This window comes from Rousettus aegyptiacus, unplaced genomic scaffold (assembly GCF_014176215.1).
Source record: "Rousettus aegyptiacus isolate mRouAeg1 unplaced genomic scaffold, mRouAeg1.p scaffold_m13_p_4, whole genome shotgun sequence".
Classification (NCBI taxonomy): Eukaryota; Metazoa; Chordata; class Mammalia; order Chiroptera; family Pteropodidae; genus Rousettus; species Rousettus aegyptiacus.
The window spans coordinates 114,688,265-114,712,394 of record NW_023416307.1 but is presented as its reverse complement, the minus strand read 5'-3'; the positions used below and the strand labels follow the sequence as shown (position 1 = coordinate 114,712,394).

Here is a 24,130-nt window from a genome sequence, read left to right as displayed (position 1 = left end):
CCTATTTGGGGGAATACCAACTACTTCTGTGATTGTTCACTCTATGCCAGGCTGTGTGCTAAGATCTGTGATCCCCCCCACCCCTCCAATTGTAGAGGCACAGAAATGAAGTATAAGAACCTGAGTCACTTGTCCAAGATCACCGTCCTGGAGTTCCCCAGTCTGGATATGAACCCAGGTGGTGCCCAGCAACAGCAACAGAAGAATAGGACATTTGTGTCCTCATTGCTGCCTCCTCGGCTGCCTCATCTTTCCCTTGCTCTTATCACTGATTCCTACATGAAAAGAGCCATCACGTGTGCAAGTACTTTATGCTGTACATGGGTTATTATTAAACTTGATGAAATTGAATCCATTTCGGGAGATGGCTCTTCTCCTAACCATGATGTGTGTTCTCATCCTTTCTTGGCACACATTTCTGTTTTTCCTTTAATTCAGAGTAGTGAATGTGGGCGAAAATGGAGGGAGGTTTTCTTTGGAACTAGGATTCCGGAGTTTTCCAGAGCTAATAGCTGCATGCTGCAGTATTTGGCTCTCTGAGCAACATTTTGAGGCGAGAATCTCAACCATTACCAGTTCTAGAGATGAGAATGACTTCTAAGGTACCAGTGACTCAGGTGGAGGAGTCCTAACTGGAGAGAATTCCTTTGGCATTGTGTTATTACCCCGCGGGCTGGGAACAGAGGCCCTGGTGCCTTGGAAGCAGGAGGCGTTTGCATATGTTTCCCGTGGGTTTTCTTTATAAATGTTGAGATCCTTTTGTTGACAAGGCAGTATTGAACCCATTGGTTTGGAAGGTGGATTAATGGAAAACCTATCTCAGTACCACAAAGTGGTGATTCTTCACAAAGTGGTGATTCTTCTACTTTTCAGCTTGTAGTTCTTCTAAAGCGTTCACAGAGTCCAGAGGTTTCCAAGCTCTGCTTTGTCCTGACCTGTAGGCTCTTTAGGATACAAAAGGAAATACTTATGTTAGAATTAAATGACTTTCCTGCAGAAGAGAACTTCTTCACTAAAAGAGTCTCTTGAACAGATAGCTTTGGGAAATTCTGCCTTCTCATTTTTTTTTTTTCTTTCTTGGCAACTGTGCATTTGTATATTAAAGGCTCTGAGAAGTCCTGAGAAAGAAACCTATTTAATTTTATCTGGCATTCTCCAGCCTTATTTAGCGCTCCAATTTTGATTTGCCTGAAGGGCACTTCTAGAAATAGGGTTTTAGATATTTAGAGGTCAGTCACACAACATCTAAAGGTTAAATTATATTTGTTTATGAGCTTCTTAGGCTACTGATTCAAAGCCAAATCCTTTAGACCTGAGATCAACAAACTTTTTATTTAAAGGGCCAGATAGTAAAAATTTTGGGCTTTGCAGGCCATAAGGTCTATTGCAACCAATGAACTCTGACGTTGTAGCGTGAAAGCAGGCAGAGGCAATACAGAAACAGATGGACGTGTTTGTGATCCAGTAAAACTTTATTTATTGAAACAGGAGTAGGCTGGATTTGCCCTGTGGAGCATAGTTAACCCATCCTGTGTTGGGTCCCTGGTCTTCAGATCACTACTGCATGTTCTGCACTGTTCCCTCTGGCTGTAAAGCATGTGTTGATTCAATAACTTCCATTCGGTCTCCCTAACTCAGTTCAAGCACCACCCTCCCATGGAGGCCTCTTCTTGGACTCCCGAAACAGATTGAGACCCTGCTCCCCTGCCCTTCCGTAGCTCTCAATGGCCTCCTCTGTCATAGCTCTGACCAACTGTGCTGTCATCACCCATTTCCTTCCCTGTCCTCACCCCAACTGGGAGCTCTTAGGGCAGAGACCTTATTGCTAGTGTGTATCTTTAGCCCTGACAACTAGGATGGTGTATCAGGCACACAACAGGCACTTATTGTGAGCTCGTTGGATGAATATGCTGTGATAACTTAATACAGTGTTGTTTTTGTTTTGTTTGGGTGAACTCTTAGAGTGAGTAGTAAATACAACGGGAGGAAATGCTCTTTCTAAATAAAAATTTCAAGTATTCCTAAAGACACAGATCATTTGAGTAAGTCTGGGGAAGAATTCCACATCCTCCTAGGATGTGTGCTTCTCTGACGAAGGAGGAAAAAAATGAGGCTACTGTACATCGTGGTAAATTATGCGTGTGGAACAGAAAAGCCGAGTGAAAATGATAATTTAGGGGGCAATAGAGAAGTATTTGAAAGATCCGAAGGCATATTTTTCTCCTTTTTTCTCCATGTATCAGAGATTAAATGATATAGACCCTTTTCTCTTTTTACCTAGGCTTTAAAATATTTTTCTGATAATTCCTCTTCATATTACATGACTGCTCTAATTACATTTCTAGTTTTAAGATAATAGAACTGCATTTTTAATGTGCTCTCTACTATATCTTGATTTATGATATCTCTCCTTCCTTAACGCCTTCTAAAAAAATTTAACTGAGTTAATATTAAAATAAAGTAGATGAATTAAAAGGGAATGAACCTTTAAAATCTCAGATCCAGCCCAAATGCTCATTCAACAGCTGGCCTCTGAAGCCAGGATAGCTTTGCTCTCACCTACCTCCCTGATGGGAAGCCCCACTGACCTCCAGACATGGCTATGATTCTGAGCTGGCCTGGTGAGGAAGGAAAAGAAAGGCTGGCCTGACCTCCCATACTGCATAAATCTAGAAGAGACACCACGACTATCCCAAAGTCCACTGCTACGAATCTCTTAAACTCTCAGCAATTTGAACCCCTTCTGCTGCTGTCACTGAGAGCGCTACAAGGTGACTTTCTGAGAACTGGCAGGCAGAGCTAGTTTTATCTCAATGCCATTGCTAATGAATGGGTTGACCTAGGGAGAGTCACTTGACATCTTGGCCTTCAGCCTCCTGGATGACTACTTCTGTGTCTGGAGTGATTGATCAGCCTCCTGGGTTGTTTTTGATGCTAGCAAATGAAACTCCATATACTCAGTTGAATATTAAATAATGCCGTGCCTGTCTCTCGCTTTAATCTTAGGAACTGGGTGGAAGGGAACTGCAGGAATTTTAAAGCCTCGACAATTGAAATAATTGGATACCACATCTGAGTTCTTAACTTCATTAAAACACAGGCACTTTCTTCAAGGAGCTCATATGTAAATAAAGGAAGTGGACACGCAGACCGAGGACTGCAGGGTTGGGGAATAATGGCATGCACTGTGGGGGTTTGGAGGAAGGTGTCACTGGTTGTCTGTCTGGAATTGGATCCAGGCAGTCAGGAAGGGCTTCCCAGGTGAGATCATGATTGACTTGGATCTTTAAGGATGCTTTGGTGTCCATCATATAGAGGGGCAGGGTGTCAGGAGTTTCTTACAAGGAAAGCAGGACTCCCGAATAACTTCAGGTCCACAGATATGGTATCAGGGGAGTAACATGGGTTGTGCTTTCCCAACTAGCCACTCAGAATAACATTTAGTATAGCTGTGGAATGTACGTACGTGAAACTCATCATATAGATTGCTAAACATAGGTCATGGTTGTGCTTGTCCAATCTTTTTCATGGTTACACTTTTATCAAGTATAAAAGGTGAACTTAAAAACAAACAAACAAGAAAGCAAATAAACAGAATGTGAGTAGAAGGAGAGGCTGTGCAGGGATTACCCTCGAGGGACACTGCTGAGAAGAGCAGTGATATTCAGCACCGAGGACAGCGACACCCAGCATGTCTACATCCAGGACTGGGTAAGCTCTCTGCTGATGATTCATAGGTGTCGAATGTGGTAAGGAATGACATTCTTTGCAAAGAGTCTGTGTTCATCCTGTCCCCAGGACCTCACACAAGCCATGGTTGGCCAGCTGTCATAGGTTAGACCATGCTACCCTTCTGCTGGAAGTCAGGCATCTCACAGTCTCATTCCGTTGGTGCAGACCGCTTGGAGTTGGGATCAGACCTCGAGGGTTGTCCTGCTCCTGAAGCAAATAGAAGGCCATGCTTGCTGTATTTTCTGCCAGACAGTTGGCCCAAGGTTATAACTTACTCACAATCCCTGTATATACGAGGAATTTCTGTGCCTTTTCCAGGTCATAGGTAACGAACACATGACCCCTTCTTTAATAGACCCACAGATCCCAAATTTCCAAAATGGCTGTTTTTTTTTTTCTTTATCAGTGGAGTGACATTAGTGGTGCTATTAGCTGCCAAATTCTGTGGACTATGGCACATTACTCATTTAGTACTTGGCAGGCTACTCGGTATCATTTGTGGTGTTTGTCCCCCAGCAGCTCAAGATAATGGACTCAGCCTTCGACTGACTTTGACAAGTTGGTAGTATTTTCTCCACCTCTCCCTCAATGCATCCAGCCTTAGCCAGAAGTAATGTTGAGATGTCTGAGCCTCCAGCAGGACTCTATATTTTATTGGAAGCTTTAGCTAAAATAACCCTTTTACATTTACTTTGGAAATGAGAGTTCAGAGTTGTTGAAGGAATTGTTGGATTTTGTGGTAGTAAATCCTGATTTTCCCCTCACTTGGCCAGGCTGTTGACTGGGAAGCCTTTGTGTGTAAACTTGGTTCCTCAAAGAGACCCAGTAAAGAGTCATATTTGTTTGTATAGTCATAGTTAGAAGAATTAAGAAGAGGCTTTTCATGAAACCAGCCCTGTGTGATCTGTGTGTGGTGTCTTCAGTCTTTTTAAATAAATTACATAAGAATATTTCAAAACCAACTCACTAGTGTTAATTGTGAGTCACTGCTGGGGCTGGCATAATCAGAGTAAGTTTCATGAGTGTGCAACCCATGCAGTCACATAGGGCCCCGTGCTCAGTCACATAGGGCCCCATGCCCACATTTGGTTTAATGCTCTGTTGCCACTGTCTTGACATTCTTAATATTTTTTGAATAAAGGGACTCACATTTTTATTTTATACTCAGTTCTATAAAGTATGTAGCCAGTCCTGGGCATAATCTAGTGAGGAAAGAGAATAACAACTGGAAGACAAGGGCCTGTTAGAGAATTAAGGAGTTCTGAGTCTACAGAGGGTACAATGGGTTTTAATAGATGTTCTATCCATTAATAAAGGTTGCATAACTGTCCTCCATGATAGATAGTTTTAGCATAAGGCCAGTGATGGGTAGAATCAAAGTTAAACACGAAGGCAGTAAGTGGTCTTGTGGCTCTCCAAGCAGTCTTATTCTTCACTCCCCCAGGCCTCCAACCTATCCTTTGAGACCTAGAGCCCAGGAGACAACTAGGAGGGGTCACAGCCCTGCTAAGTGACACTAGATGAATGTCCTGCATGAGGTAGAGCCAGCTGGCAATTTGGGCATCTCTGTACATAAGATTGGCAAGTTACCGGGATGAGCCCAGCTTCAGGAGGAAGTTGTTTGGAGCTGTGAGAATATGGAGAGACCTGCTGGAAGCCCTTTCTGACCCTACTTGGCATGAAGGAAAGTCAGGGTTAGCCAGGGGCCTGATCCCAGCAGCTGGACCCACAGGCAGGCTTGTCTTTCCTGTCAGCTGAGTTCAGCCCTCTGCACTTTTACTTCAGATGGTTTACGAAGGAAAATTTTATTCTTATGTAATTACGGTTAATAAATACACATAATTTCCTACTTTTAATTTTTATGTGTAATCATACGTCCTCATAAATGTTTTCCCCAATATTCCTCACTGAAGGTGGGGCTGTTACAAAGTGTTAGCAGCAGGTAAGGTGAGGTACTCAGAAAGAAAGGGCAAATGTTTCTTAAAACCTTTGCCCTATACAGAAGGCAGAAAGGTAATGGGAGAATACAAAGTTTAAGACACACAGCCAGCAGTTATAAGGTTATGTTATAGATGAGTGACACCTCCCCCTGCCCTGCCACCAGCACACACACCACTTTCCTCTGGAAATCTAGAGATTTAAAACCTCGCATCATTGTAACCTTTGATTTTTAGCTCCAGCTTAAATCTATAAGCATGTCACTATCAGAATTCCTGTCTGTGGAAACCTTTGAATGCGAACCTCAAAGCGGTCCTCCTGGTGTGCTCTCTCATCTTCTCTTTCACAGTGATACCATTGGCAGTAAGCCATTTTGCTTCCAGGAAAAGCAAATCTCTTTCATCTGACTCTCCTTGTAAGATCATATAGGACTGTAAGTAAAATAGTCTAGAAACATTTTAGACCTATATTGCACCTACAGAGGTGTTAAGGTCCAGTGGACAGAACACAGGGTTGGGATCTGTAGAGCTGGATTCAAATCCCGACCCTGTCACTGGAGGTCATGTGACCTTAGGCAGAACACTTAACCCCCTTGGGCCTCAGTTTTCTCATCTGTAAAATGGGGATCTCTGTGTAAAATAAAAGAATATCCTTAGTGACTGTCACTGGGACCAAGGAGGACAATATTAGAACCTGTTATAGTGTCTGGTGTGAATTGCTGCTTGATCAAGGTAGAGGGAAGCTGAAGAAAACATTTCCTTTATTGAGTTGAATTTGTCTTAATTAGTTATAGTGACCCCACTCAAAGATACTTGTGAAGAACTCATATGGAGTCAGAACACCTCCTGCTCTGGGGGAATGGAGGATAGCCCTGAAGTGTAGACAGCAGCCGATCCACCCACTAAAAGAGAAGCAGAGCTAACTGGAGCAGCTTCAGTGAGCAGGAACGTTGTCAGGGACAAACATGTAATCTTCAAGGTCTTTGTGTAATGAGAGATCACATCAGATTAATGATTTTAAAATGAGTATTTTTCTGCCTTCTGGCCATGTTTTAATGTTCTAATGCCTTTTTTCTTTCTTTCTTTTCTTTCTTTCTTTCTTTCTTTTTTTTTTTAACATCATCAACAGTGACATTATCATAATACTACTCGGTTTAGTATTTTTGGTTTTATATCCACGTTGAGCCATCCAAACCATTAAATGGATTTTGTAATATGATACCCAGGGAACTCCTTGGGAGGAGATGTACTGTTTTAAGTCTGTGTTTTCACATTGAACTGAGTATATGGAACTTGGTGACATGCTCTCTGCTCGTGTGTGTGTGTGTGTGTGTGTGTGTGTGTGTTGTGGGGGGAGGGACTCACCCCTGCCGTGGACAGTTTAGTTTTGAAGAGCTAGGTTTGGGTGTCAGGGCCTTAAAATTAGGGCAAGTTACGTAATTTTTCTGGGCCTTTGTTTTCTAATATTTGGGGATAATGATATCTACCTCCATAGGGCTATGTGAAGATTAAGGGAGAATGTATGTAGAGCACAGAGCTGGCATGTGATGAAGGGGTCCTTAAATGTTAGCTGCTGCTCTTGCTCATGTTATTATGCAGTAATACCTAATCCGCTGTTTCTACCCTGAATTTGGAAGCGACGGGTCCTAGGGTGCAGCAACATTGAGGGGATTTATTTGGATGAGGTTTAAATTTATTTGGGACCTGCAAGCTGCCTGCTAGTGCATTTCTGCTCTCCCCACACGTTTTCTTTAGAATTTTTTATGCCATTGATAATGACAAAACCTGGGATGCAGTGTTTTTTAATTCTCTGTCAGTCAGCAGTGCCAAGTGATTCAAGAGTGGGCGGCCCTTCATCCTCCCACTTCCAGAAAGTTCTTATAAAGACTGCTTGGAGGTGGAGGGAAAGACTTCTTTTTAACACAAATGATGTGTTTTGACAAAAATATACCACCGTTGTGAGTTTACGCTGAAGGGAAAATGCTTGCTGTTATAAACCGTGCTTGTTTTTCCTTGGTAAAATGGGGCATTGACACTTGAGTTTCTCCATGCAACATGTGGGTGACAACTTTTGACTGAGACAGCGCTAGCGTGATATGCATATTAATCTTTGGTAAAACATGGAAACTACAGCCTTGCCCAAACAGACTCTTGATGTATTTTTAAACCAGGGACCTAAGGAGGATGCAGAAGTCCACAGTGAGCATGCTTTTGAGTGTCAGAGTCTCAGTTCCAGCACTGCCACTGTGGGGTCTTGGGCAATGACTCTTCTCTGAGTGTATTTCTTCCCTAGTAAAGTGAAGAATGAGCACAAGAAACAGGAGGCTGCCTTAGCTCCCTATATGCTTTTCCTCACTCCCAGTGGTCGTGTGTGTGTGTGTGTGTGTGTGTGTGTGTGTGTGTATGTGTGTATGTGTGTGCGTAATTTTTCTGTGAATTATTTTCTGGGGACCTCCAGGTAACTCACGTGGGAGTAGAAGTGTAACAAATACACACAGAAAGTGACCTTTAATTGAGCAGGTGTGATGGAGCCAGCAGAGCTACTTATCCCTTAGAAAGTTCGATCACTGTAGAACACCCACCATGGGGAGGAGAAATTTAAGAATTATGGGCAGCAAAATAATACCAGTTGTAGCCCTGGTGGACTGCATAGACTGTCTTTATGACTGTGATGAGGAGACTGTTCATGATTATAGTTAACGTTTACTTAGCACATAACCTTGGCAGTCTTTGTGCTAAGTGATTCACGTTTACTCCACAATAACCCTTTGAAGAAGGAGCTATTATTATTGAACCCATTTTTTCCGGTGAAGGGACGAGGTTTGGAGGGGTGAAGTGATGCTCCCTGCTCCCTTAACAAAGTTGGAAAGGCTGTTTTCAGCCCATGTGGTAGGACTTTGCATCCCTTGTATTTACCATCTGTGGCTGTGACCATTGCTATGGGACCAGCGAATCTGTTCTGGGTGAGAGTCATGCTTTGCCCAGGTACACAGTGGGAGAAAGCCACCAGGAGGGCTTTTAGCACGCCTTGCAAATTGCATATTGCAATTTTCCAGGGTCCATTTTTTCTGGAATTAATTAGGGTTTTTCCTTTGTTCCTGATGGCGACATCAGATAACATAATGAACATAATTGCTAGGCATCATTGTAAGAATTTTTAAAACATTATCTCATTTTATCTTCATAACAGCCCTATTAAACAGATACTATGATTATTCCAATTTTTGGATGAGGAAACTGAGTATTTGCCTGAGGTCTTGGGACCAGTGAGTGACTGACCATCTAACCTGGACATCCTGTGTTGAGCTTCCACCCATGACCACTAGGCTGTGTGCACTTGGATGGGACCCTCAACCTGGAAGAGCTTATTGTAGGAAGAATGCTCTACTTCAGGGCTGATTTAGAGTATGTTGCTGGGAACATCAGCTCCATGGCTAGCCTGAGACACCTGGGTTCCAACTTAGACTCCCCGACTTACAGACCATGTTGTTATGGACAAGTCATTGCTTTTCTGGCCTTTGTTTCCTCATATATAAAATGGGAGAAGAGTACATACCTCAGTGGGATTTTGAGAGCTCAGTGTCTGACCCGCAGTTAGCTCACAATATATGGGAGCTATTATTAAATTCACAATTGAGAAGAGGGACCTAACAATGGGACTGTCTCCCATTGCCAAAGCCAGAAACCCACACCTGTTCTCTTTCCTATCTCTCTTCCATGTCCTCATCTTTTCAACATTTTGTCTGGAATATTCCTCCTGACTTTGCCTTCCTTTTAACTTAATTACCACATGGATGAGGGCCCTCATCACTTGAGCCTTCTGTGAAAGGGCTGCCTCCTCCCTGGCCTGCCTGTCTCCGGTTATGTGTCTTCTGATTCATTTTCCACATAGCTACCAGGTTGCTCTCCCAGCAAACCATATCTAACCTGGTCACTTTACTAAAAAGTCCTGAATAGTACCCGGGGACTTATAACCAGTTGTTCTTGAACCTTACAGGGCATTAGAATCATTTGACTTGGAAGCTGAGCAAGGTCGTACTTGGATGGGAGACCACATAGGAAGACCAGGTGCTATAGGCGTAAAAAAATTAAAAATAAGGGATTGTAAGATGACAAGGTCCTTGCAGTTCGTGAGATCAACCAAAGGTTGCCTCGACTAAAAAAAAATATCATTTGAAGAAGTTGCCTGAAATGCACATTCTGGGGTGCCATGCCACAGGGGCCAAATCCTAGGTCTGGGTTACGTCCAGGAATCTGCTGCTGACCTTTGACCCAGGCTATTCACATGTGTGTGAGATCTGAGCTGAAATACTGACTTTTGAGGATCTAGTCTTAGGTTTTTTAATATGCCTCCTCAGCCTGGCTTATTTCTACCTCTGTGTCTTTGTTAGGCCACCCACTCCATCCCCTCCTTCCCCTTTTCACCTGGTTTCTGTGTTTTAAGATTTAGCTCTAAGAGAGACTGATGTGAAGGTGCAGTGACAGAGTTAGTCATCAAAATATCTAATATTCACTGAAGGCTTATAATATGCTGGCTGAAGCTTTTACAGATATTAAGCCATTTATTCCTTGTAGCCCTGGGAGGTCCATACAGTTATTGTCTCCACTTTTATAGATGTGGAAAGTAGGTCGAGTTACTTGCCCCAGGGAGGAGCTCAGGTAGTCCTGGGCTCAGAGGGGTGGGTAGGGGAGAGGGAGGAACACCTTCTTTTCTTTTAGACTTTTGCAGCACTGGCTTGGGTTGTCACAGGCTCACAGTGAATGGAGGATATTGTTAACATTTAGAGTGCAGAGTTCAAGAGTGATGGACATCCTTCAGTGTGTAGGTAGCCCTGTTTATGAGGACATTGTGCCACAACTCTCATGCAACAGCAGATATTCTGCTGGGCATTCGTACAGGTGAAAAACCTGATCATAATAATTTGAGTCTAGTATCTAATTTAAACAAACATTTTAAAATTCCACAGTTTTAATAAAAACTGAATCTTCCTGCAGCATGACCACTGTAAATCATCAGGAGTTACTCATTGTTTTGAAGGAGTCACATCACGGAGGGCATCATTAATAGCCATTAAGATACACGATCATGGGGCTGTAAAATTCAGCATAGGAAATATAGTCAGTAATACTGTAACAACTATCTATGTATGCTGTCAGATGGGTACTGGACTCATTGGGGTGATCACTTTGTAAGTTATATAAATGTCTAATCACTACGTCGTACACCTGGAACTAATGTAATATTGTATGTCAACTATTATTAGAAAAAAACCAGACAGACCTGTGTCCACCTGCATTAGAAGCTGTTGAACTTTTGGTGATTTTGCGGAGGTACAAGCATTTGACTGTTTTTTATTTTAGTTGTGCCTTAGAGTTTACCTATTGAAATATATATTATTGTATTATAAACCACTTGCCTTTTATTCTCATAGCATAGGTCAGGCAGACTACCGATTTTTCTTTTTTGTTAATGTTCTTTGTTGCTATTATCTGAGTTTCATTTCAGGGCAGTGCAGGATACATCATAAAACAAATGTTTAAAAAGGAGGTGTTTGGTCTCATTAGGTTAAGAACCACTACTCTACAAAATCAGACTTCCTAAAGGGTGGGAGGGCAGTGAGTTATCAGGCAGGGTACCTAATGAATGGATCTTTATAGGAAAGTTGTTAAAATAAAACTTGAGTCTGGAATGCCTTTGCTAGACCTCAGCTTGCCTCCTGCCCACACATCACAGCCCTCCCTGTTCTCTTTGAGATGTTAATTTGTTGCTATGAAAATTATCTTGTCACTGACAAACGGAATCTGGAAGAATCAGCTCTTATAAAGTGGTTCCTATGGTATCTGCAGGGCTTTGTCAGTTGCAAGTTATGAATATTTATGTCTCAGAAAAAAATCCTCATTTAAATTGCATTTTCAGTAATTTCCCACTTAATTTCACATGGAAAATAATGACATTTCCAGCCTTTGCCTAGGTGAATGTCTTCCGAGATGGCAATTTCTGCTCATAGGCTAAAGGGGCATCGAGATTTACTGAATTCCAACCACAGATGTAGTCCCGCTGCCTGCAATTGCTTCGATATAGTAACGCATGTGCCCAATACATTATCCACTGAAGATAAATGCCAGACGTGATTATGGTAAGTTAGACCTTTTGCATTATTTATGAGATCCGATGTAAAATGTGTTTCACTTCCCCCCACAAAGGTCTGTATAAAAGGTGTTGTAGGACTTGTTAGTAAACATTTTTTAAAATTTATTATACAAAGGGCCATGTTTTAAAGTCATTTCTAGCCCAGGTTTCCTCATTTCCATCCACAGATTCTTCAGGCAGAAAAGCAAATCTGTTAAATTGTTGTTGGACGTGTGTTGGGTAGGCCTGAGTCAAGTCCTGGAGATGTTGAGGTTGCGAATGGCAGGAGATGTCTTCATTTTGGCCCCAAGTCTGCTGGTCTCTGCCATGGGTATTTGAGCATCTATAGGAAGGCGCTGATATCTATAGCACGTCCTCATCCCTTCTCAGTTCCCAGGAAAATATGTAATGCCTGACTCTAGTGTGGTTCCACCTTCAGCATTTTTTGCGTATCAAAACTTATCAGAAGTTGTGTGTGTGTGTGTGCGTGCGTGTGTGTGTGTGCGTGCGTGTGCGCGCACTTTCTGGTACCATTTTTTCCCTCTGCTCTTATACTGATCTCTTGAGGGAAATAAGGAGAATGAAGTCACAGATAAAATTTCTTCCTTGAGCTGTGTGTGTGGATTTTTCAGGGCAGGTCATCACAATGACACCTTACATTTGTTTACGACCTTAGTTTTAGAACTGCTTCTGTGTGTGAGCATCTTTGATCCACTGGCTGCTGGGAGAAGCTGTCCTACAAGTGGGTCTGGGCCATGCGGGGAACAGGGCTGAACAGAAGTATGTCACCGGGCCCATTCTTTCCATATTCACTCCTCTACTTCCTAGTTTTCTGCACATTCTTTGGTGGGCCGTGATTTTTCCCCACTATTTCCAACCTGAAATTAAAAGTCTCTAGCTTTTGGGTATTAGAGACTCACTTAGGAACCACTTTCTCTTACAAGGTGAGAAATCTTGGTCTTGGGCTTTGATTAGTAAAGTGATAGTGTATATGTCTTTGGTTATATACTCACAATGAAATTCAGAACAGCAGGTGTGAAGTTTCAAGGAAAGAGACATCAGAAGCTAAACTGATGCCTCTTTCTTATCAGACTTTTTTTTTTTTTTTTTTTAAACCTAAAAGCTAACAGGCTGGTTCTATTCTTTACTTATGTATAACAAGGAAAAGGGTGAACCCCTGCCTTTACTGTCTTTGTGTTTCTTTGTGTATCTTTGTCTTTGTAATCCCTAAAAGTGCCCCTGTCCTAATAGGCTCCTTGTGGCTCTGCCAATTTGACCACAAGAGGTCTGATGCGGTGAACCTACTGTTGCCGGAAAGGCCTGACTGCTGTTTGTTGGCTTAGCCTTTCCAAGGACATTTTAATGTGTCTTGAACCCTCTTCATGTGAACCAAGTAGGGCCAGCAGAATAGTGTGAGGCCAGAGCCTCTGGCTTCCCGTGGCCCAGGATATTTCTGTAAACCAGCTGGAGACTACTGGCTAGGCTCCCTCAATAGACTATTGATGGGCCAGCCGCTCTGTGGGGCTCTATTTGCTAATTTATACCATTTGCTCACTTTTTATGCTTCGGTTCCAGTACGTTTGGACAATGAAATTAAACTGACCAGTTTCTAGCAGATTAAATGGCTTTGTTCTACTTCTCTGGTACTGAGCCTCATGTTAAGTTTTTAAAAAGGAAGACTGTCAGCAGGGAGTACTGTGGAATTCAAGATTTAGTATCTGTCAGTTCAAGGGTGTGGTTTTGCCTGTCAAACCTGGGTGATCACTGGCTCTCTGGGTCAGCGTGGTGGCATCATCCTCAGCCCTAGGCCTGGCGAGGCCTCCCTGCAGTGCATAGGTCTGGTTGCCACCCAAAGCCTTTGTTCTTCAGCTGATTTTCCTATACTGAGTGATGGCTACTGCCACGAGCCCCTAAGAGCCTGGCTCCTTACATTTGCTGTGGAATAGAAGGCTTTATGAAATTTATTCCACTTGTCTTGTTCCTGGCCCCCTCCCTTTTGTCTCCTCATCCCCTTTTTCCTTTCTTTGATCTTCTCTTCTTATTTTTCTTTTTTACCTCTTCTGGACCCCTTTGCTCCTTAGGTTAAGGATTATATTCCCTATTTGTTTTCTTCTTTTTCTTCTTATTCTTCCTTCTTCCTTCTTCCTTCTTCCTTCTTCTTCCTCGTCGTCTTCATCTTCGTCATCTTCCTCCTTCTTCCTACTTCTTTCTTTACTTTTTTTGTTTTAAATTATAGACATATTAATACATATATACAAAATAGAGAAAAATAAAAACATCCAACTTCAACAGTTATCAACTGTTGGCCAAAACTGATTTTCATCTGTTCCCCCAATATTCCCTTCTCCTGCCCCCCTAGATTGTTTTGAAGCAATTTTCACACATTGTGTCATCTTATCTCTCAGTATTTCAGTGTGGATCTCTAAAAGAGAAGGATTCTTTCTTACTGCCTCTCTTTTTTAGATGAAAGAATCTTAAAGGAGAACATCAGAGAAAATTGGTTCTTCAGAGGATGATAACAGTTATTAAAAACAGCATTTCTTGAAGTGTATGTAGTATACCAACTAGTTGAGGTGACATGCAGTAGTTAAAAAATTATTGTATATTTGTTTTCCTGAATGTATTCTATTATATAGCAAGTGATACTACTATTTTATTTATGATACTAATGTTAATAAAGAAAGTGAATCAATTTTAAAATAAAAATATTAGGTAAATAATAGTATAGGACAAGGGTTAGAAAACTATGACCTGAGGGCCAAATTCAGCCCATTGGCTGTTTTTTGTAAAGTTTTATCGGAGCATAGTCTTTCTCATTTGTTTACATATTATTTATGGCTGTTTTCATGCAAGAATAGCAGAATTGAGTAGTTGTGACAGAGATTGACTGACCTACAAAGTTGAAAACACTTGCTTTCTGGCCCTTCGCAGGAAAATGTTTGCTGATCCATGGTCTATGAAATATGTGGGTGGAGCATATATCATGACCTTGACACATGAATGGCTAAAGTTTGGGAAATGCCAGTCAGACTCAACCTCTAGCTTTGTAGCTGATGTAGCTGAGACCCAGGAAGGGAAGGTTTGCTCTAGATCACACAGCTGGGGGTGAGAATTCTATTCTTTAGTCCAGTTCTCCCAGCTTCCATCTTTGGGCTTTTCTCACTGTAAGGCACTGCCCCAGGCCTTGTGTTAACATCTCTAAGCATTTCGGATTGGGTTTAGGCCTTGCTGTTGGACAGTTGTTCATTGCAGAGCACAAATAATTTTTAATTTTCAGTAAGTTAGAACAAAATGTTTTGTGTAAGTTTCTATTGCTCTAGCCCCTCAAATTATTATACCAACTATGGGAATAATAATTTCAAAGACACAAGAAGGGTGTTAAATTGAACAATATACTACCAAATAAAATACACAGAGGGTCTCATTACATAGTATGCCGAGCTGATTTGACTTTGTGATATCAATTTCATCTCTAGCTTTAGTGGCAGATGTCTAGTTGGGATGAAAGCATCAAGGTAAAGTAAAATGTAAAAGATCTGTAGCATATACTTGTGATTTTCTCATTTCAGTATTTATTCCTGACATAATTATCAGAGTAGGAGCAATTCTACTGGAAGAACTGTTTTAAGGTGTTATGTATCATATCATTTGATTATTTAGGATTGAATAGCTATGAGATTATATTGACCCATAGACTTTTCTGATGTTTCTCCATTTTCCAACTTTTTAGGCATAAGCTTAAGAAAATAACATTTTTTGTTTGCAATTTTCAGGTTTTGAAATGAAAATATTATTCTTTACTTATAATTTAAATTATTATATTTTGTGATACAAGCAACTTGCTAAGATGATTCTGTGGTTTACTTAGAACCGTGCTATCTAATTTGATAGCCATTGGGACACATATAGCCACTGAGTACTTGAAATATGGCTGGTATCAATTGAGATGCAGTGTTAATGTGAAATGGACATTGGGTTTTAAAAACAAAGTACAAGAAAAACAATTTAAAATATCATAATTTAAATAACATTGATTACATGTTGAAATGATAATATTTTGGAGTAAACCAAATATATTATTGAAATTAATTTCATCTGTTTCTTTTTACTTTTTAATGTAGCTACAAGAAATTTAAATTACACATGTAATTATTAAATATTTATTTTAGAAAACACTGAATATTAAGATGATGATAATTAAAGAAATTTTGAACACCTAGAGCCATGATGGGGAAGCTTGACTTCCTTGATACTGAAGAGCATTGCTGTAATGTTTGAAGCCACCGTCACAGAAGGAATGAGCACAGGCTCAGGAATCATAGGTTGATGGAATGCCATCTAGCTTAGAAACCAGTTTTAGCATTTGTCTTCAATAAATGTAAAGATGGCCTCAAATCACTAGGGCAATGCAAGATTATTTAATAAACTACAAATGACTATTTGGTAAAAGGTTGGAGTTTGGACTGCATGTTATACCCCAGAATAAATTCCAGGTAGATTACGAAAAATAAATGTATAAAATTAAACTATTGAAAGGAACTAGAACATTATCTAGTTAAATGCATATTTGATTTCAGAATGAAAGGAGTAGAAAAAATTGTAAAGACATAAAAATGGGGACTTCTTCTCAGCTTCTCCTAACTCCCTGAAGATACAAGGTTCAGAAGACCTCATATAATGGATGTCAGAACGCAGAAAGTTCAACTGGCCTTATCCCTACTAGTCTTCTGTTCATTAGTAGGGTTGTCAGATTTAACAAATAAAATTATGGGACACCCAGTTAAGTTTGAATTTCACATAAACAACAAACAATGTCCCATGTAATATTTGGGACTTTTATTAAAAAACAAATTGTTGTTCGTTATCTGAAATTTAAGTTTAACTGGGCATCCTGTGTTTTTTTTTGTTTTGTTTTGTTTTGTTTTTGGAAACACTAGTCCTGGGAATGACAATACCAGTATGCAGAAGGAGAAGGAAGGGATAGGAGTTCAGTAGTTACATGGATGGACATGGTAGGGAAGGGACTTGGGGCTCAACTGTCCTTCAGATAAGCTTTCAACCAATTGCCTCCTTTGAGCCCCACACCTCATCTCTGGCTTCTGGAATATGGGACATCTCTGTATCCTGAGCTTGTCTTGGATTCTGGAAGATCAACTGGCTCCTTCATGCTGCAAGCAGTTAACAGAATGAAGGAATCCAGCCCTAATTCCCAGTTGTCATGCCTTCTTCTAAAATGTGTGAATCTTGTTTGCTGTGTCATCTCCTCCATCCTTACCTTGTGAGTTTTTATACCTACTTTATTCCTTTATTGTCTTTTAGTGTGGTTTCAAGAAGAGGAGAAAAGTTCACGCAGTCTATTTACTGTGATTAATAGAAAGGCACCCTTAATCAAAACACATATTTCAATTACACCTGAACTCATTTTTGTTGGAGAAAAAACAATATGTACAAAGCAAGAATTATATTGATTCTTTAATTCCCAGAAAGCAATCAGGAAACTGGGGACAAAAAATATTGGTAAGAAGACTGTCTCAAGACATTCCCAGTTTATACCTGATGATATAATAGTTATTAATAGTAGTTATCAATAGTGTCCCTCCTCCCCTAGAACTTTGCTTTCCAAGGGGTCTCTGGATAGGAAGTTGTATGGTCAAGCTAGGACTTGGGTGGGTAGGTGTTAACTGCAGAGAGCGAGCTCCCTGGGTAAGAGGTGGGAAAATTATTGTGTGGAGAAAATAACTGGCAGTTGACATACATGTACAGCTTCTAATCAGCTTTGGGACCTATGTCTGCCCTATGTTAACAGACCCCTACCCCCACCCCCCAACAATAACTGCACTTGAAGAAAGTTGCCAATGTGAAGGAGAGAGGCCAAGCAAGCAGGAAAATGGAATCCCATGTAAATTCAAAAATGGAATACAAGAAAGTGTTTTAAAAACTGACAATACCCTCAAAGAGAAAAGAATACGGGGAGAAGAAAAAAGAGTAGGAAGCTATAAAAGAATATAGAGAAAAAGGAAAAAGTACTTGGAAATGAAACATGATAGTCAAAAAATTCAATAAATGGTTTGAAACTAAAAGGACATTCTCAATAAGTAGACTAAAATAACAAAGACATAGAACCTTGTAAAAAACATAGAAAGCTAAGAGATCGGTCTAGGTGGTATCCTATCTGACTAATCGAAGACCCACAATGAAAAAAAACAGATGAGGGAATTATCAGATATAAAAGACAGTATTATAAAACTGAAGACAGAAATCTCAAGATTAAAAAGTCTCATTTAGCAAAATGGGGCATGGTAAACAGTAGGGAGCCCAGACCTAGGCACAATGGAGTGAGATGCAGAACATCAGGGACAAAAAGACAATCCTAAAGCTTACAGAGAAAGAATCAGGAATCCAATTTTTATCATAGTTCTCAACAGGAACAATGGTGGCCAGGAGACAGTCCGGATGAGAATATGACTTCCAATCTGGACTTGAGCACCCTGACAAACTGTTGAGAGCAAGAGTAGAGTAATAATACTTGGAACTGAGTGGAACATAGGCTCCTTATTTTTTCTTCGGAGGATATTCGATCTAGGACACAGAAAATCGGTTGTAGGGTGCAGGAAGCCCCGGCATGACAGCAGGGCAGGAGACTTTATTTTGTCTGGAGCAAGAGGAAAAAGGGAACCAGAGTGAGGTTTCCCAGAAAAAAGAAAATGGGGCTGATAGATCTGATCTAATAGCATAAACCATCAACAAATGAAAATGTAAGGCAGCTGTTAACACTAGGAGAAACGAAGTTCCACAAGGGAGGAAACATGATAATGGCATATTCCTTGATTTTCAGCGAACAGTATATTCATGATCAGAGTTTAATCATTGACTATTTTGCAAATTATGATTATTGGGAAGATGGAGGGTGGGAAAGGAGAGTACTGTGATGAGAACCAAATCCTCATTTTTAATACGTCATCAATTGATACTGTTTATAATTGATAACATGCCTATATTGCTACTTTTTGATGTTTAGCAACATGGAAGCAAATGCGAAAATAAAGAGCTACAAGAGTTGAAAGTGGTTCCTTCTGGCCCTGGAATGGGGCAGAGAACGGGGTAGGGGACAGAAAGAGAGGTAAGGAGAATTGGGGCAGAGGATGTCTTCTTTTGTTAAGCAGTTAACATTATTATGTTAGGGTTCTCATATAAAATATAGGTGTTCAATTGAATTTGAATTTCAGATAAACAATGAATATTTTTAAAGTAAAAGTATGCCCAGGTAATATCTGGGTTGGGCTTATTATAACTGGTATTCTTTGTTGTTTGATCAAATAACCTTATGTCATGTGCATGCATTATCTTGATAAGAATAAATAGAATCTATAATTATAGATAAAAAAAACTTTTGAAGATGATGCACCTAACTTAGTTGTGGATCCCTCTAGGGTGTGTCATTGGTTGCAGTTTTTCTTTTGCATTTTCATACTTGAATTGTTTTACCGCCAGCGCATATTAATTTTGGGAGTAAAGAAAGAGTCATTGAAACTCAAGACAATGACAGTGTTGACTGGGATGTCATGGCTGAGGCATGTTCTGATAGCTACAGTTCATTGAGAAGAGGAAGCTCTCTGTGTGCTAAGAGGTGAGGTCCAGGAGACTTAATCGAGGGGGAAATGTTGAGCCGAGCTAAAGGTTGTTATGGGCTTACCACAAGGATGAAGAAAACTGTATTGATATCATGTTTGGAAGGGTATTAGAGACTTTATGTCCTAGGATGAAGGTCTCATCACTACTGGCATTTCCAAATTATAATGATTCTCCTCTCTGTAATAGTTATTTTCCTGAAGTCTATTTATTGGCCCTGAAAACAAAACAGTGAAATGCTGCCATTACTAAGCTATATAGCAACCATGTGGTGCTCATCCATACCAGTTATATATGGGGGTTTGGTTGTTTCTGATAAGTGAAGGTCCATATAATAGTTGAGTTAGTCAGGGGATTTAACCCTGGCTGCTAAAACAAGTAACCCCAGAATTGTAGGGTTTTACGTAATACAAACTTATTGATTATGCATGAGAGTCTGGTACAATTTTCTTCCAAGGAGTAACTCAAGGACCTGGGCTTTTGTCATCTGGTGGCTCTGTTGCTCCCTAGGGCCCTTGGCAGGACTCACTCTGCCAGCCAGCCATGGCAAGCATGACTAGACACAATGTAGGAGAGTGTGTTTTGGAGGCCAGGCTAGAATGGGATGTACATTACTTCTGCTCCCATTCACTGGCTAGAAACCATTCTTATGGCCTCAACTTCACTACAAGGGAGGCTGGGAAATGTAGTCTCCTTGAGTGCCCAGGGAAAACAGGCTTAGAAGAGCCTCTAGGTAGTGTCTGCTACAAGAGCTATTGACTGAGCTCTCACTGTGTGTCAGCATAGTTAGCCATTTGTATACAGTATCTCACGAATTCTGGGAGATGTGTTCTAAGGCCTCTATCTTCCTCACTAGGAAAGTGAAGCTCAGAGACATTGCCATTTGCCAAGAGCACATAGCTAGCAAGTGGGAGAGTTGGGCTTGCCCATGATCTGGCACCACCGTATCCTGAGTGGTTCTCTACTTACATTTTAATCATTTATTTAAAGAGTAAGCATTGTGAGAAAATTTATGATCATGTTTAAAATCTCTCTTGGATCCATTCTCATATTCTTTTCCATATTGTGTCTGAGGTTTGGAGCGATGTATTTCTCTCCCCTGTTAACCTTCTTGGATGAATGGCAGTTGTTGTAAGATTCCTGGTGGCAGTCTTCCAGGCCAGCAGAGATGAGAAACTTGAATTTGTCTGAGCTACCTTGAGAATATCAGAGACCAGGCTCTGTGTGCCGTTACACCATCTGGAGAGTAGGCCATGGAGTATGGTCACTGGTGAGGAGAGCGCTAATGGCAGGAGCAGAAATTGATGAATCTCTCCTCTCTGTAACTTCATCACAGAAGCCCTGAGATGGAGCAGCTTGACGGAAAGCATTTCTGCAAGATTACTTTGGATTACCTTCCCTGGGTGCATCTGTCCTCATGACACTTATCCATTATTCAGAAAAGTGATCTACAGCCCAGCTGCTTGAGTGACTGCCCAGGTGTGATTTTTGCTTCTCATGTTCCCTGTCACTTGAGTCCAGTGATTTATTGCCTCTTTCAAAGTTGGGATGACTCAGTGTTATTGACTCGATTTGGTGATACATTTCCTCTACTTTTTTCTAAAATGGCTGAATAGTGAGTGTGTTCTGGAACTTCTTTACTTGGTTGATCTTGTTTACCAGCCGCTCTTCAAGATGTTGGTCTGCCTCAGGGGCCTCCTGGGGAGAGCAGTGTCCCCAGCAAGCCCACTAATTGGCTTGGGAAGGCTGCTGTTGTGTGGAAGGCACTGGTCTCAGAGTAGCTCTGCCTCGGACCTGGATAGCCTCCAGTCCTGACCAGGGACTTGGGTGGCACCTGTACTTCCCCTCACCCCCACTTTTACCAGGTAGAGAATGTATAGTGCTAGTCCCAGTGTGATCCTGCTGGTGCCAGGCCCTCGTCACTCTGTATTTCATTTTGGACAAGCATATCCAGTTCTGGTCTTTACAGGTTTCCTTTCCTTGTTTTAGAATATCATTGTGTGGGTGGTAGTTAAATTTTTTTTTTTTTTCCTTTTTCGGATTATCCCAATGTATTTGGCATATGTTTGATTTACCATCTTGAACCAAGGGCTTATACAATTTTCAGAGGATTTCAAGACATGCATTGGAATAACTGGAGACCTCTGAGGATGTAACTAAGTAAGATTGAGAGATAATTTTGGCCCTTAGAAAAACCCGTTAATAAGGTCAGTTGTCCATCACACCTCACCCTTCTGTCCCTTTCTTTGAACCTGATGATTTTGCTGCAGACTAAAGCTTTGACCGGGGTTGTGTCTTGAGAGATACCAGAGAACTTTCTACAGAACTTTTAACTAATGAAAATAGAGGGCAAAAGTAATTATTCTGTATCCATTCTGTACCAAGTGAGGCTGAAAGGAGTTCACCCATTAAATTACATTTTCAGTGTTCTGTTTCAGTGTATGTTCCTTTACAACTTTATTTAAAGAAAGCACAATGTGAAAGGCTTTTAACTCCGTTAAAAAAAAAGACAGAAACCTTAGTCATTTATGGTAGAATCTCTCATCTCATCGTCTGCTCCAAGAAAAAGGTTTTTTAAAACCTGGATGCAAGCAGTCCCTTGATTGTGTTAATGGAATATAACCTTAAGAGACCCCTCCAGAGGATAATCTAAAGATATATTAGCTCTCTCTAAACATTTTTGATCTTATTTTTATTATCTTACTACGTAAATTTTCTGTGCTATCTTGCTTCCGTCACTTTCTCAAATATCCAAGGTGTTTGTTTAGAAAATCAAAATTTCTTTAGAAGTGAATGTTGCATGTGTCTCTCTTTTGCTCTAAGTGGATTTTTAACCATTGAATTATATATATTTTTGCATGTGTTAACTGAGCAATCACTATGCACCATGCACTATTCTAGGCCCTTAGGATTCATCAGTGAACTGGAGAGAATATCCATGCCCTGGAGAGGTTTATATTCTTGTGAGGAGAAGACATATAATAAAGATAAGCATAAGAAATAAGAAAAACAAGTTTGTAGTAGGTGATAAGTAACATGGAAATAAGAAACAGTTAGGTAAGGAAGATTATGAGTACCTGGGGATGTAGAGGTGGTGGGGATAGGAATGTTCTAGTCTAGAGATGGCACCTGTGACCCAGCTTGTCAGCCCTTTACTTTCCCTAATGTAAAATTAGGATGTTGAGAAATGGCTGCTGAGTTTTTTGAATAACAAAGTAGTATTAAAAAAAGTGGTCTTGTAAGCTTAACAGCTGTTTCTTAGGTAATAAGACTGTCCACTGTATTTTATTGTAGGAAAGTTAACAAGTATAGTTTAAAAATCTACGCAGTATGCAAAAACATATTTATGGTGTAAGATACCTCATAATGATCTAAGATGAAAGATCTGTGTTTTTAATCTAGGGTTATATGTCAACTTTTTAAGGACATTGGGCTTCTGTAGACCAAGTTTTCTCATCTGTCAGGTAAATGAGGTAATAGATGAGAAAAGACTTTGAAATGCAGCTCATTCTGTCTCTGAGTGAGGCCCTGTGAAATTCAGAGTAATTCACTGGAGCCTCTGGGGGAGGAACCCATCATGTTTCTGTCTCCAGGGCCTTCTGCTATCCATTGTTCTATTGAGTGTTTGCCCCTGCCTGCCCTGTGAATGGGGGTGGGGGGGTGGGGGATAGGTGGGATAGGGTGGGAATCACTGAATATTATTTAACATTTAAAATAGGCAGTACATCTTGACTTAAGCATCAAAAAGTATGGAAAGAAACATAGAAAATGTTTCTCTCTCTTCCTACTCCTCACCAAAACAGGTAATAACTAATATCAGTTTATTTATCCTTTTAGATATATGGGTATGTACTTGTTTCTCACTTTTTAATGTAAGTGATAGCACATTATATAGGTTGCTATAAACTCTGCTTTCATCCATTTTGGGAGTCTCCCCGTATTAGAACACAAATACTTCCTTGGTTTTCTTTATAGCTGCACGGTAGGGCATTTTATGAATGAGGCATTATGATTTTAACCACATCCCTCTGAGAGACCTATCTTTTGCTAGGCATGATTTCACATGTGGGTACCTTTTGCACAGGCATGATTTGACATGTGGGGACCTTTATTTAAGGGTAAATCCCTAGAAGTGGAAATGTAGAGATAAAGGCTACTCGTGTTGATAAGTTGATAGATTTTGCTAAATTAACCCTGAGAGGTTATGCACCAGTTTATACCCCCCACCAGCCACGAATGATATCATATGATTCCCCACAGTCTTGCTGGGATGGTATGCTAATGAATTTTTGGACTTTTTCCCACCTGATAGATAAAAAGGAATAAATTTTTGAGAAAGAAGGATTTCCTGAATCCCCTGTGCCCTCTGAACTGCCAACTCCTCTCTGTTCTGCATTCTTCCAGAAGAACAGGCTACTGGCATCTGGCAACCTTACCCCTGGAAGACACCATAACCTGCTCTGTACCACATGTATTCTTTACCTTTGTATGCAAAACTCAGACCCATTTATTTTTCACAAAATGAATACCTTCCTCTGACTGTCTAGGTGTTCTTAATATCTCTCCCAGTTGACAACGACTCAATTCTTTAGTTTTAATTTTCTCTCTTATTAGATTCTTTACCATAGTGGATAGACATCTATGAATTAATGCACAATTATGAAAAGGAACCTGTTATTTAAAGATACTTATGAATTTTTTT

The 24,130-nt window shown here is 40.6% G+C and overlaps 1 protein-coding gene across 4 annotated transcripts in view; it reads left to right on the top strand.

The window, feature by feature from the left end:
- The window catches only part of CACNA2D3 (calcium voltage-gated channel auxiliary subunit alpha2delta 3), a 790,850-nt gene that overhangs the window by 57,877 nt on the left and 708,843 nt on the right, over positions 1–24,130 (top strand). Inside the window, exon 3 of one of the 4 annotated variants that reach the window (XM_036219353.1) lies at positions 11,631–11,806. The exons of the other annotated variants lie outside the window; for them this stretch is intronic. Coding sequence (XP_036075246.1) covers positions 11,789–11,806 — 18 coding nt within the window. The 5' untranslated portion in view covers positions 11,631–11,788. The remainder of the gene's footprint in view (positions 1–11,630; positions 11,807–24,130) is intronic. 4 annotated transcript variants of the gene reach the window in all.